The following is a 15991-nucleotide window of genomic DNA, read 5'->3' on the forward strand; positions in this document are numbered from 1 at the left end:
GAGGAAAATGCATTGGGTTTCATTTCCTGGTCCAGGGTAGGAGGCGGGACTGCGACGCTCTATACAGACTGACCACTACAATAACCTTAACATCGTTGCTGTCGGGTAGAAAGCTCAGCCACATTCTTACTTTTTTTGAATGTTTGTTTGTTTTTTGTAAATGAATGCCCTCCTTGATCATATTACAGTGTTACACAAAAGTATCAAAAGTAGCAGATCTTTTAGATCTATTTTTTGGGGGGAAATATTTGAAAGTGTGTGAACATCTTGCAACAGATGATTCTCTGCAGAGAATTTATGTAAATTAATTGCGATAAGGAGATTACACTATAGTATTAACTGTGACAGGCCTAGTCACAGAACTAACATTTCCCAACCGTAACTAAAATGGAAGTAATTAAACCACACCAAAGACTCTCTGATTGGTTTTGTCATGCACTGTTTATCTCCGTGTTTCGTTGCTGGCTGTTCAGAAACGTCTTATTTCCGTAGGTGTTTTTGAGTGGTGCACAACCACCGTCTCCATCCATTTAGGCCTGACGTCGAAATAAAAAAAAACGTTCGCTCTGAAAGAATATATATTTAAAGATTTGTGCCGCATTTTTATGATTTTTCAAAAATAGCAGACCTACAAGCTTGTAGATCTGCTATTTTTCAATAGCTAAAGTATAACATAATGCTTAGTTAAAACACCAAAAGGGGTTCCCGCCCAGAATGGGTTAAAGAGCTATGGGTGACCCTATGTCTGTTTAGAGTACGACCTATTGACTCTGCTGTTTAGAGCCGGGCCAATCACACTGTAACCTGACTCCGCCAGATGGGGCAGCAGAGAGTACACTGGGTTGCTGTACTCTCTGCTGCCCCATCTGGCGGAGTCAGGCCATTCACACTGAGCAGTTGGCTAATCACACACACACACAGTAACTATAAGTAACAATAAAAGTATAGTTGCACCACTCGGGTGCAATTTTTTTCATAACTTCACCCAATCCAAGCCATCCACGAGATATCTCGAGGAAAGCTAAAAATATAGAAATGGGGGTTGTTGAAATGTTTAGTTGTTTTAGTTTTTTTCTTTTCTTACCTCCATGATGGGGTTAGACGCCAGGACCTTCTCCTCCACGTTGGCCTCACTGGCGGCGCCGCTGACCGTGGCAAAGTACCGCATGGCGTACTTAGCGGAGACGGTCTTCCCCGCGCCGGACTCCCCGCTCACGATGATGGACTGGTTCCTCTCGTCCCTGCATGGCGGAGAGCAAAGAGGAGAAGAATGAGGGGAAAGAAGTGAGGGGACCACATGGGTCATTGGATGCTAATACATATATTTACTTTAGATAATTACATACCGTACAACCAGTGTTGTTTTCGTCGACTAAAACTAAACAAAAAATGTTCGTTGACTACCTTTTTTCATTGACAAAAAATAAATAGAAACTAAATAAAAACTAAACTATGATGACAAAAACTAAGACTAAATATATCGACAATTTCGTCAACAAATAAAAACTAGACTAAAATGTTAGGAAGGGACTAGTGGACAAGATATCCAGTATAAGTCATTTTACACTTGGTTGCATGCTGAAAATAGCCGATCTACAAGCTCACAACGCGTCGCGCTGCGACGCGTTGTGAGCTTGTAGATCGGCTATTTTCAGCAAGTGTAAAAACAGTCATTACGACGGCATCAAGCCCCGCCAAAATACATTTTAGTCGACTAAATCAACCGTAGATTTAGTCGACTAAAATCTCATGACATTTAGTCGACTAAAACTAGACTAACACTAAAACATTCCAGGTGACTAAAATGTGACTAAAACTAAGTGAAAACTATTCAAAAGACTAGGACTAAAACTAAAATCAAATTTCGCTGCCAAAAACAACACTGCGTACAACAACTGTTGTGTATATAGGTTGTTGTTACAGTAGACATATTGCATATCGTTGCTGTCGGGCAGAAACCTCTTATCTCCGTATTCTGTTTTTTTTTCTTTTTTTGCGTCAAACAAGCATCAAAAGTAGCAGATCCACAAGATAATAGTAATGTGGGTTCCGCCCGACAGAGATATACACACACACACACACACACCTGGCCATCTGCTTGTATGCCTCCTCTCCCACAGCAAAGATATGTGGATCCATGTCGCCCATGTTCTGTCCACTGTAGGCGTTGATTATGTCTGTACCGTAGATCTGGAGTGTCTCATAGGGATTGATGGCAACCAGCACGATCCCTGCAACACACACACACACACACACACGCACACGCACACACACACACACACACACACACACACACACACACACACACACACTATGAGCTTCAAGAATGGTTTATTTTACTCCTCATGCCTCCTATCTACTGAACTCCACTGGGGGAAAATAATTATAAAATATATTTATATATATAGTATATATATATACTTTGATGTATAAACAGTAGTAACACATCCTAGAACTGTACAGTGTATGGCTGGACCATGTATGAAATGCTCAGCTAGAGAGCTTTTAATTTGAACAATGGATCCAGGCAGTGGTGTTTCTCAGCCGAGGCGAGTGATAAAGTTACACCATATTACTGCTCATATATGATCTGATTGAAGAGCCCTGCGGGCATAAGACTGAAGACTGTGGAGCCGCTGCTGTTCACATCATCATCATTTCAAAAGAATAACGGCCAGTGGGGAAAACTCCAACACTCTGCCGGCCGGCCAATGGTGTAACGTCATCGGTATAGTGACTGTGTGTGTGTGTGTGTGTGTGTGTGTGTGTGTGTGTGTGTGTGTGTGTGTGTGTGTGTGTGTGTGTGTGTGCGCGTGCATAGCACTTGTCATAGCACTTTCTACAGTACTTGCCCGACGACCTTCAGGCATATGCAAAGGCTCAACTTGTGTCATTCAGATAGCATTGTATGTAGACAATAGCACTCTATAGCAGGGGTCGGCAACAGGCGGCCCGCGGGCCAAAATTGGCCCCCCAGAAATAATATCTGGCCCGTGAGATAATTTAGAGATTTTTTTTTTTTTTTTTTTTTTCTAAGTCCCACGTTAGCGACCATATTTACAATATGAAAACTGTCACTTAGACAATGTAGGTTACACACCGCTGGAATTAAACATGGAACCTGCAGGCAGCATTAGGTGAGTAATTCATTGTATATGTGTTGGACGTTCGTGGTTGTGCTAATGATAAACGGACAGGTGCTGCCAGTGGGATCCTCCTGCTGCTTAACGACGACACTGTTCTGTGACTAGGTGTACTAGTGTAGCTTTGCATCTGCCCGTGTGAAAGCAGCATAACGTCGTGTCAGCACCATATTTTTCCAGCAAAAAAAAAAGAAAAAAGTTGATTTATATTGGTCAAATAGACCCGAATTAGACCCGAATTAGACCGAATTAGACCCGAATTAGACCCGAAATTTTTCGCGCGCCTTCACGCGCGCCTTCACGGGCGCACGCGCGCTGCGCGCGCGCACGCGCCAGACGGCCGGCCCGCGATGGAATGTCTGGGAATAATATTGGCCCGAGGACAATCTCAGTTGCCGACCCCTGCTCTATAGCGTATACTCATAGTTTCATTAAACAGATATTATAGACTACTATTAGCTTACTATTAGCTTCCTATTATTATGTATTTGTATTACCATGTGTTGTTCTTGCTTACTGTAAATCACTCTGGATTAAGAGCGTCTGCTGAATGCCTAAATTGTAAATTGTGCGTGTGCGACTGTGCATGCGTGGCTGCCTACCGCAGTACGTGTAGATGTGCTTGGAGTCGAAGCGGACTTTGAGGTTGTGCAGCACGGCAGGCTCGTGGAGGTAGCTGAGCGCTGTGAGGTCGTTCTCGCCCACGAGGATGTCCGGGTTCCGCAGGTATGGCAGGTTCTTCGTCTTGGGGTCCAGCTTGTGTTCCAGGTCCTGTTGAAGATAACGTCATAATCAGCAAGGAGGAGGAGGAGGAGACAACAGCTTCACTGCACGCCGCACGGCAACCATTTTGCTCATACTGTGTCAAATACCGGTAAACACATACATACTCCTTTGACTATTACTAACAAGTAGTCCCGATCCGATCATGTGATCGGAAATCACATCATTTGCAAATGATCGGAATCTGATAGGGAGCAAAAAAGGACAGGACATCCCTAGTATCAATATTATATCATGAGAATGTCTGTGATTTTGTATATTTTACTATTGTGATATTGCAAAAGTGTTAAATGATCGGAAATCGGATCGGGAGCAAAAAAACGTGATCGGGACATCCTTACTAACAAACATTAGTTAAATGATTTAGTAACAACGGCAAATTATTATTGACTAAATATAGCTCTCTAAAAAAAATATATATATATACACTGTATATTTTTTAAGTGGTGAGAATGTTGTACCATCATCCTCGTCTCCTGGTGTGGTTTGGTATCCGTCATGACCACTTCTTTTAATCGCAACATTTTCAAGCAAATGACATCCATTTAAATGAAATGACAGATTTAAAGATAATGTGAAATCACTGATCAGGGCCCCAACATAAGATCATGTGTTTGATTAACCCTTTCAGCGCTAGCATTTATTGAAAAATTAGGATCTAATTCACGCCAGCATTTTTTCCAGTCGAGCTCTTATTTTGAAAAGCCACAGTTCCAGTCTACCGGAAGTAGCTTATCCTAGGACGCTCAACGGAGCCGAGACAGGCCTTGTTTACAATGTGAATCCAAACCGGGGCTCTGGAGAGCTCCACATCACCGGCTCTGTGCCATCAAAGAAACGCTGTTTTGACCAAAATGCCATCTGGGACAATGAATAGGAGATACAGGCGATTGAAAGAAACGGATAGAATGGATTATTATGGCGACGACGATCTATGATGGACGAGCCAGTGCTGTGCTAACATAGCTAGCTAACCGGCTAACGTAAGTTTATGGCTCGCATTATGGCTCAATTGATCGAATGCACTATAAAAGCGCAATTGCCATTAATCAACGGCAATGGCGTTAAGCGTTAGTATCAAAATTAGGCTTCAATTGGCATTAATCAACAGCAATGGAGCTGAAAGTATTAATAGAGAATGTGGGCCTTCAGAAAGAGCATTAATTAGTTTGATGAATAGAGAATGTGGGCCTTCAGAAAGAGCATTAATTAGTTTGATGAATAGAGAATGTGGACCTTCAGAAAGAGCATTAATTAGTTTGATGAATAGAGAATGTGGGCCTTCAGAAAGAGCATTAATTAGTTTGATGAATAGAGAATGTGGACCTTCAGAAAGAGCATTAATTAGTTTGATGAATAGAGAATGTGGGCCTTCAGAAAGAGCATTAATTAGTTAGATTAATAGAGAATGTGGGCCTTCAGAAAGAGCATTAATTAGTTAGATTAATAGAGAATGTGGGCCTTCAGAAAGAGCATTAATTAGTTAGATTAATAGAGAATGTGGGCCTTCAGAAAGAGCATTAATTAGTTTGATGAATAGAGAATGTGGACCTTCAGAAAGAGCATTAATTAGTTTGATGAATAGAGAATGTGGGCCTTCAGAAAGAGCATTAATTAGTTAGATTAATAGAGAATGTGGGCCTTCAGAAAGAGCATTAATTAGTTAGATTAATAGAGAATGTGGGCCTTCAGAAAGAGCATTAATTAGTTTGATGAATAGAGAATGTGGACCTTCAGAAAGAGCATTAATTAGTTTGATGAATAGAGAATGTGGACCTTCAGAAAGAGCATTAATTAGTTTGATGAATAGAGAATGTGGGCCTTCAGAAAGAGCATTAATTAGTTTGATGAATAGAGAATGTGGGCCTTCAGAAAGAGCATTAATTAGTTTGATGAATAGAGAATGTGGACCTTCAGAAAGAGCATTAATTAGTTTGATGAATAGAGAATGTGGGCCTTCAGAAAGAGCATTAATTAGTTAGATTAATAGAGAATGTGGGCCTTCAGAAAGAGCATTAATTAGTTAGATTAATAGAGAATGTGGGCCTTCAGAAAGAGCATTAATTAGTTTGATGAATAGAGAATGTGGGCCTTCAGAAAGAGCATTAATTAGTTTGATGAATAGAGAATGTGGGCCTTCAGAAAGAGCATTAATTAGTTTGATGAATAGAGAATGTGGGCCTTCAGAAAGAGCATTAATTAGTTTGATGAATAGAGAATGTGGGCCTTCAGAAAGAGCATTAATTAGTTTGATGAATAGAGAATGTGGACCTTCAGAAAGAGCATTAATTAGTTTGATGAATAGAGAATGTGGACCTTCAGAAAGAGCATTAATTAGTTTGATGAATAGAGAATGTGGACCTTCAGAAAGAGCATTAATTAGTTTGATGAATAGAGAATGTGGACCTTCAGAAAGAGCATTAATTAGTTTGATGAATAGAGAATGTGGGCCTTCAGAAAGAGCATTAATTAGTTTGATGAATAGAGAATGTGGACCTTCAGAAAGAGCATTAATTAGTTTCGTTATATGTCGTCTCTGGCGGGTGGAAAAAACCTCATTATGTCCAACACTCTTACTTTTCAGGATTCAAATTCAGAAATATCAAAAGTAGCAGATCGACCAGCTCGGAAACGTGTCGCGGAGATTACGGATCTGATACTTTGGTGTGATGCCGTAGTATGATCAAGTAGGGCTTTCATTTAATGTAGGGCTTTAAAAACACAAAAAGTTAGAATTTGGAGATAAGAGTTTTCTGCCCGACAGCAACGATATTATATGTTGTGCTCCCTGTCAGTTTTCCACTGACCAGAGTTTTAACCCATTTTGGTGTTTTAAGCATTATGTTATGCTTTAGAGCATTTTTAACTCAAATCTTTGCATCTGGGGGGTCACTGGAACAACATATGTTCAGATGGGGGTCCGCAGCCTAATACAGATAATTCTGGGGGTCCTTGACATGAAAAAGACACCACTGACATAGAAACATGGGTTTTTCAGAAAACTGTTAGGATTTAGAAGCCTTTTTTTAATCGACCTCAGTCCAAAATGGGTTAATGAGACTATAGGCCCCTTTTAGACTGCAGTCACATCAAGTCAAATTGGATTCAAATCTGGCAGCCAAATCTAGCCTGAATCAGATCTGTGCCACATCCAGACTGGAATCTGATTTCTTTAAATAAGTCTAAACGCAAACAAGTCACATACACAAGTCACATGGAATCCGATTTAGATCAGGTTGTTGCGTTCAGACTGAGACAGATCTCCTCAAATCAGATTTGAATCAGATTGGAAACCACCTTTGAATGTGGCAATCTGATTCCATGTGACTTGTATGTGACCTGCTGCATTTAGACTCATTTAGGCCTGACGTCGAAATAAGAAAAACGTTCGCTCTGAAAGAATATATATATTCAAAGATTTGTGCCGCATTTTTACGTAAAAAACAATATAGCAGACCTACAAGCTCGTAGCGCGCCACTCGGTGGCGCGCTACGAGCTTGTAGATCTGCTATTTTTCAATAGCTAAAGTATAACATAATGCTTAGTTAAAACAACAAAACGGGTTCCTGTCCAGAATGGGTTAAACAAATGAGATTCCAATCTGGATGTGGAACAGATCTGATTCAGGCTAGATTTGGCTGCCAGTGTAAATGGGGCCTTATATGGAGAATGTAAAAGCCCACTTTCAGTTCTGGTGTGAAATATTCACAGTGCACAATCTCAGGACAGATAACACGATGTACATCCAACTACTTGAGGGGGAAAGAAATGTGTGAATGCTTAATCAACACCCTATTTCATATGTGATTCCATAATGTACGTGCGAAGCCACTATAGGCTTGTAGAATCACCAGAAGCAACACATTATGTTAAACAAATCAGATTCCAATCTGGATGTGGAACAGATCTGATTCAGGCTAGATTTGGCTGCCAGTGTAAATGGGGCCTTATATGGAGAATGTATGGAGGTAAAAGCCCACTTTCAGTTCTGGTGTGAAATATTTACGGTGCACAATCTCAGGACAGATAACACAAGTAAGACGCGCAAACGCGGGAAGCGAACGCAGCTCGTAAATTGCAATAACAATTAGAATAAATTACGTACTTTTTTAAGGTTTTTTTTTAAGTTCTCTTTTTACGTTTTTTTTTTAAGTTAAGTTTTTTTTTAAGTTGTGTGTGTGTGTGTGTGTGTGTGTGTGTGTGTGTGTGTGTGTGTGTGTGTGTGTGTGTGCGTGCATGTGTGTGTGTTTTTGTGTGTGATACAGCTGCGCCCTCTGGTGGTGGGCGGGTGGTGTTTACAGCGTGACACACACACAGACACACACACAGACAGACAGACAGACATGATCTGCTGGGTCTCATAGTAAATGCTCACTGCGTTCGCAACAATGTAGTACATCCAACTACTTGAGGGGGAAAGAAATGTGTGAGTGCTTAATCAACACCCTATTTCATATGTGATTCCATACGTGCAGAGCCTCTATAGGCTTGTAGAATCACCAGAAGCAACACATGTGTTAACGGCTTCAGTTTCTCAAGGGGAAGATTATTTAACACATGTGATGATGGTAAATGTTAATTAGGAACTGTATGGTGGACGGTAGCTGTTTGTATGTATTCCAAGCAGAGGAATTTAATTAGCGATATTTACGACTCCTCAAGGCATCTGGAAGGTCTTGTTTATTGAGAGAGCTAATGCCAACGCCAATAAGCAATAATGAGATGCAGTGTGTCGTGTGTCTCAGAGAGAGAGAGAGAGAGAGAGAGAGAGAGAGAGAGAGAGAGAGAGAGAGAGAGAGAGAGAGAGAGAGAGAGAATGTATGTACAAGAAAAGTGAGCAGGGGTGAAATTGATTGTTAGGGTGAAATTGATTGTTACAGAGCCAGACTGAGTTAACCCATTTTGGGCGGGAACCCCTTTTGGTGTTAGCATTATGTTATGCTTTAGCTATTGAAAAACAGCAGATCTACAAGCTCATGAGCTTGTAGGTCTGCTATTTTTGAAAAATCGAAGAACGACTGACATAGAAACATAGCTTTTTCAGAAAACTGTCAGGATGTAGAAGACATTTTTAGAACCTGATCTCAGGTCAAAATGGGTTAAGCCTGATTTCTATTTATTTATTTCTATAATGTATTTCGACAATAGTAGCAGTGTAGCAGTTCTACTAGCTCACAATGCGTCGCATCCGCAACATGCTGTGAGCTTTGAAGTTGTAGGTCAGTTTCTGGCGTGCGATGCCAACAGAGCATGAATCAGCAGGAGCAGTGGTTTCGTTTCCAACCCTTTTCAGGAGCAGTGGTCTAGTTTCCAACAGAGCATGAATCACCAGGAGCAGTGGTCTGGTTTCCAACAGAGCATGAATCAGCAGGAGCAGTGGTCTGGTTTCCAACAGAGCATGAATCAGCAGGAGCAGTGGTCTGGTTTCCAACAGAGCATGAATCACCAGGAGCAGTGGTCTGGTTTCCAACAGAGCATGAATCACCAGGAGCAGTGGTCTGGTTTCCAACAGAGCATGAATCACCAGGAGCAGTGGTCTGGTTTCCAACCCTTTTCAGGAGCAGTGGTTTGGTTTCCAACAGAGCATGAATCATCAGGAGCAGTGGTCTGGTTTCCAACCCTTTTCAGGAGCAGTGGTCTGGTTTCCAACCCTTTTCAGGAGCAGTGGTTTGGTTTCCAACCCTTTTCAGGAGCAGTGGTTTGGTTTCCAACCCTTTTCAGGAGCAGTGGTCTGGTTTCCAACCCTTTTCAGGAGCAGTGGTCTGGTTTCCAACCCTTTTCAGGAGCAGTGGTTTGGTTTCCAACCCTTTTCAGGAGCAGTGGTTTGGTTTCCAACCCTTTTCAGGAGCAGTGGTTTGGTTTCCAACCCTTTTCAGGAGCAGTGGTTTGGTTTCCAACCCTTTTCAGGAGCAGTGGTCTGGTTTCCAACCCTTTTCAGGAGCAGTGGTCTGGTTTCCAACCCTTTTCAGGAGCAGTGGTTTGGTTTCCAACCCTTTTCAGGAGCAGTGGTTTGGTTTCCAACCCTTTTCAGGAGCAGTGGTTTGGTTTCCAACCCTTTTCAGGAGCAGTGGTTTGGTTTCCAACCCTTTTCAGGAGCAGTGGTCTGGTTTCCAACCCTTTTCAGGAGCAGTGGTTTGGTTTCCAACCCTTTTCAGGAGCAGTGGTTTGGTTTCCAACCCTTTTCAGGAGCAGTGGTCTGGTTTCCAACCCTTTTCAGGAGCAGTGGTCTGGTTTCCAACCCTTTTCAGGAGCAGTGGTCTGGTTTCCAACCCTTTTCAGGAGCAGTGGTCTGGTTTCCAACCCTTTTCAGGAGCAGTGGTTTGGTTTCCAACCCTTTTCAGGAGCAGTGGTCTGGTTTCCAACCCTTTTCAGGAGCAGTGGTTTGGTTTCCAACCCTTTTCAGGAGCAGTGGTTTGGTTTCCAACCCTTTTCAGGAGCAGTGGTCTGGTTTCCAACCCTTTTCAGGAGCAGTGGTTTGGTTTCCAACCCTTTTCAGGAGCAGTGGTTTGGTTTCCAACCCTTTTCAGGAGCAGTGGTTTGGTTTCCAACCCTTTTCAGGAGCAGTGGTCTGGTTTCCAACCCTTTTCAGGAGCAGTGGTTTGGTTTCCAACCCTTTTCAGGAGCAGTGGTCTGGTTTCCAACCCTTTTCAGGAGCAGTGGTTTGGTTTCCAACCCTTTTCAGGAGCAGTGGTTTGGTTTCCAACCCTTTTCAGGAGCAGTGGTCTGGTTTCCAACCCTTTTCAGGAGCAGTGGTTTGGTTTCCAACCCTTTTCAGGAGCAGTGGTTTGGTTTCCAACCCTTTTCAGGAGCAGTGGTTTGGTTTCCAACCCTTTTCAGGAGCAGTGGTTTGGTTTCCAACCCTTTTCAGGAGCAGTGGTTTGGTTTCCAACCCTTTTCAGGAGCAGTGGTCTGGTTTCCAACCCTTTTCAGGAGCAGTGGTTTGGTTTCCAACCCTTTTCAGGAGCAGTGGTTTGGTTTCCAACCCTTTTCAGGAGCAGTGGTCTGGTTTCCAACCCTTTTCAGGAGCAGTGGTTTGGTTTCCAACCCTTTTCAGGAGCAGTGGTTTGGTTTCCAACCCTTTTCAGGAGCAGTGGTCTGGTTTCCAACCCTTTTCAGGAGCAGTGGTTTGGTTTCCAACCCTTTTCAGGAGCAGTGGTTTGGTTTCCAACCCTTTTCAGGAGCAGTGGTTTGGTTTCCAACCCTTTTCAGGAGCAGTGGTCTGGTTTCCAACCCTTTTCAGGAGCAGTGGTTTGGTTTCCAACCCTTTTCAGGAGCAGTGGTTTGGTTTCCAACCCTTTTCAGGAGCAGTGGTCTGGTTTCCAACCCTTTTCAGGAGCAGTGGTTTGGTTTCCAACCCTTTTCAGGAGCAGTGGTCTGGTTTCCAACCCTTTTCAGGAGCAGTGGTCTGGTTTCCAACCCTTTTCAGGAGCAGTGGTTTGGTTTCCAACCCTTTTCAGGTCAAGGCCTATCATTTGTTCGGCATTTAAGCCACGGCCCACCACGATGAGATTTTGCCTCGCAGACCGAAAACTAAAGAATATTTTGTTGTCGTTGGATACCATTTTGCCCACAATTCCATGCTGTGTTGATGTGGTACCATAGCTGAGATAAGGCACACGTTGATCAAAATGACAATTATTTTACATGTAGTCGTGTAGACTTCTTGTAAATTACGTAGCCTAATGGAGGTATGTAACAATAATTTAACTCTTGAGACCCTGACGGGTCCATTTGGTTTTATTTTACACTCTCAAGAGTTAAATATCTAATAAGGGTCCACTTTGTTACCAACTCTCCATCATTTAGCTGCAGGGGACCACCTGGGACACCCTCAAGGACCACTGGTGGTCTCCAGACCACTGGTGGTCCCCCAGACCACTGGTGGTCCCCCAGACCACTGGTGGTCGCCCAGACCACTGGTGGTCCCCCAGACCACTGGTGGTCCCCCAGACCACTGGTGGTCCCCAGACCACTGGTGGTCCCCACTGGTGGTCCCCAGACCACTGGTGGTTCCCCAGACCACTGGTGGTCCCCCAGACCACTGGTGGTCCCCACTGGTGGTCCCCGGACCACTGGTGGTCCCCCAGACCACTGGTGGTCCCCGGACCACCGGTGGTCCCCAGACCCCTGGTGGTCCCCAGACCACTGGTGGTCCCCGGACCACTGGTTGAAAACAACTGAGCTAGAGGAAAGAACGTTATCTCCTCCTGTTCCTTCCCTCTCTTCTCCTCCTTACCGTTCCATCCTCCAACACCAGCTGCAGGGAAGTGTCGCCACTGTTGTAGTTCTTCGATAGCTCAGCCGACTTCCAGACTTCCTCTGTGTCGGGAATCCACACCCGAGCAAACTGAGAGAGGAGAGAGAGAGAGAGAGAGAGATTACTATAAAAGAAAACAAGTTGACATTAAAAATCACACCCGTGTGAAGTGAGTTGGGGGGTGGGGGGGTGGGGGGGGGGGAATGACAGAGTTACCATGTGGGGGTCCCCGGGTGTGCCACACCCGAAATCATCATATATACAGTTAATATGTGTGTGTGTGTGTGTTTGTGACTGTGTGTTAGGTTGCGCACAGGTGGTGAAAAACAACCATGCTCTTTTCATGCTCATACCCAGCCAGCCAGGCAGGCAGGCCGGCAGGCAGGCACCCACCCACACACAAGTCCGTAAGGGAGTGGTTGCACCACTCAAAAACCCTGCTGTAGCCACCAGGAGAAACCATGCTAGCCACCAATATAACACTAGTTAGCCTGACTTTGGCCAGACTCATAGCGTGGATTCACTGAGGCTTCATCTGCGCTGTTTCTCCTTTATTTGCCGATGGGTTCTCAGATTGCTAGTTAGTAGAACATGGTATGTCTGGTCACTGTATGACAGGACAGTTGGTTCAAGTTAGTTTCAATGTTCAAGAACACCTTGGACGCCCTTGAGGTTGAGATCCCCTCAAATATGAAAAGTAATCCTTTACTATTGTGAAGTTAATGAATAATGCCACTATTTATTATGCACGCAGAATTCATTTGACCTACTTTGCTACACCAATTATTCAAATAAACCTTTACAATACCAATTATTCAAATAAACCTTTACAATACCAATTATTCAAATAAACCTTTACAATACCAATTATTCAAATAAACCTTTACAATACCAATTATTCAAATAAACCTTTACAATACCAATTATTCAAATAAACCTTTACAATACATGTTTAAACAGCAGTGACCATGAAATGAATTGTTTTGCACATCCCCAATCAGAGCGTTTATCAGTGTTCATGTTCAGACGTTGGTTCAAACTTTTTTAACCCATTAAAAACCGGGAAAGCACCTATGCCATTTTAGATTTTAGCGTTGGATATTAAAAAAAATCACACCCGTGTGAACTGAGTGGTGTAAGGTCTGTCTGACGTAATGAAATCATGTCTGACGTAATGAAATCACACCCGGGTGTGATTTCATTATCTGGCTTTGTTTGTGCAGAAAAAATGAGCATGGTTGCTATGTTTACCCTGTTCACCCGGGTGTGATTTCATTACGTCATTACAACAGGGTGAACATAGCAACCATGCTCATTTTTTCTGCACAAAAAAGCCAGTTGTAGGAGTGGTTTACACCACTCAAAAACAGATCTATAAGCTCACAACGCGTCACTTTGTGCTGCACTGCGAGCTTGGGCATCTGCTATTTTTGAGCTGCGCACACCGCTCCAATGAAGGGCTGTGTGTCTCTATATCTGTCTGTTTGTTTAGAGTACGACCCATTGACCCATGCAGATGACTGGGGTCACACACCGTTGAGCAGACGGGCCATTGACACTGAGCAGTCATCTAATTTGACACACACACACACACACACACACACACACACACACACACACACACACACACACACACACACACACACACACACACACACACACACACACACACACATACACACACACACACACACACAGTTGTTTTTCTTCTTTTTTTTCCCTTTTTACAAAAAGGTTTGTGAACTACCGATTTAGAAAAGATTTTGTAGAATTGGCCTCAGGTCGTGATGGGTTGTTAATGATCTCTCTACCTTGTAGTTTTCTGTGGGTGAAATCATGTCCACAGACAGTACACACCGGGGGGCAAGCCTACAGGAACGTGGAGAGAGCCCTGCACATTGGGTCCGGGGCAGCCCTGCACATTGGGTCCGGGGCAGCCCTGCACATTGGGTCCGGGGCAGCCCTGCACATTGGGTCCGGGGCAGCCCTGCACATTGGGTACGGGGCAAGCCTACAGGAACGTGGAGAGAGCCCTGCACATTGGGTACGGGGCAGCCCTGCACATTGGGTACAGGGCAGCCCTGCACATTGGGTAAGGGGCAGCCCTGCACATTGGGTACAGGGCAAGCCTACAGGAAGGTGGAGAGAGCCCTGCACATTGGGTACAGGGCAGCCCTGCACATTGGGTACGGGGCAAGCCTACAGGAACGTAGAGAGAGCCCTGCACATTGGGTACGGTACAGGGCAGCCCTGCACATTGGGTACGGTACAGGGCAGCCCTGCACATTGGGTACGGTACAGGGCAGCCCTGCACATTGGGTACGGTACAGGGCAAGCCTACAGGAACGTGGAGAGAGCCCTGCACATTGGGTACGGTACAGGGCAGCCCTGCACATTGGGTACGGTACAGGGCAAGCCTACAGGAACGTGGAGAGAGCCCTGCACATTGGGTACGGGGCAGCCCTGCACATTGGGTCCGGGGGCGGGGCAAGCCTACAGGACATCAGTGGTCCAAAGAGACCTACATTAGATAGCTTTTCAAAGCCATTTAGACCCGAGTTAAAAACATTCGCTCTGAAAGAATATATATATTCAAAGATTTGCGCCACATTTTTAAGATTTTTCAAAAATATCAGACCTACAAGCTCATAGCGCGCCACTCGGTTAGTATATCAGTGCTGTTCAGTGGCAATGTGTTGTTGGTGTGATATAGATGTAATGTGGGCCGTTGTGTAGCCTATGGTGTAGGAATGGGGTGCATACTTTTAGTTTAGACTAGTCATTGGTTAGACATGGGTTAAGGTTAGGTTTAGGTGTGCTGCCCCGTGGGAGGTTAGGTTTAGGTTTCTGGTTTAAGGACTTCAGTGTTTTGTACCATACTATTGTATGAGTACCGAACAAAGAATGTTTGCTTTCGCCATGTTTGTTGAAGAAGAGTCTGGGCAATTAAGGTTTGGGGTGAGGGTTTGAGATAGGTTGTAGTTGTAGGACTAATGACTGGTCTAACCAATGACAATGTCTAAACCAAGTACTGTCTAAACTAAGTACTGTCTAAACTAAGTACTGTCTAAACTAAGTACTGCACCCGTAGAAATAGATTAACCAAAAGGCAGTGGCAAAGAAAACAAACGTGCTGCAGAGCCTCTAGCTGAGGAGATTGGAGGCACCTGCATGCAGGATCCTGAAGGCAATTATAGACAGACAAACACACACAGGCCCCAATAGGACAGAAGGACAGGCCCCAATAGGGCAGAGGGACTAAAGGGGACGTGACAATTTACACTCAATTACTGTGTCGTGGCATACTACTAAACTAAAGTTTGTTTAGTAAGAGATAGACTACAAATTGTCAGCGTGTTTGAATCAATTTAGAATGTTTACCGATAAACATTGGGGCTGTAGTGTTAATATGACAATCTAATATAATCTAATACAAGTTCTCCCTGCATTGACACATGCCTAGAATAAGTTCTCCCTGCATTGACACATGCCTAGAATAATTAGCCTACGGGTTCTTTTTTTCCATGACAAACATAATGACTTACATTACAAATTGCCCAAATAAATCATCATTATTATGAAGTATTTACATTGCACAAAGGTTGCACCATGACAATTTCATAATGTGTGCGTGTGTTCGCGTGCGTACGTGTGGGGAACAGACCGGCATTAGTGTGTGTGTAGAACTAATTTCATCATGTCTCTAACGAGAATGGCAAGAAACCAAACTGGCCTGCTCTTGTTTTGGATGTTTGTCAATGTGCACCACAGCACGTCAGTACAAGAATAATTAAACACAGCTGTACA

General features: G+C 43.8%; 1 protein-coding gene across 1 annotated transcript in view; it reads right to left on the bottom strand.

Moving 5' to 3' along the window:
* The window catches only part of myo5aa (myosin VAa), a 183838-nt gene that overhangs the window by 125141 nt on the left and 42706 nt on the right, over window positions 1-15991 (bottom strand). The window contains exons 2-5 of the mRNA XM_079497485.1: window positions 12164-12274; window positions 3746-3914; window positions 2087-2231; window positions 1085-1241 (exon numbers count right to left, since the gene is read on the bottom strand). Coding sequence (XP_079353611.1) covers window positions 1085-1241; window positions 2087-2231; window positions 3746-3914; window positions 12164-12274 — 582 coding nt within the window. The remainder of the gene's footprint in view (window positions 1-1084; window positions 1242-2086; window positions 2232-3745; window positions 3915-12163; window positions 12275-15991) is intronic.

The sequence above is a fragment of the Electrona antarctica genome (assembly GCF_951216825.1).
Source record: "Electrona antarctica genome assembly, chromosome: 3".
Taxonomy (NCBI): Eukaryota; Metazoa; Chordata; class Actinopteri; order Myctophiformes; family Myctophidae; genus Electrona; species Electrona antarctica.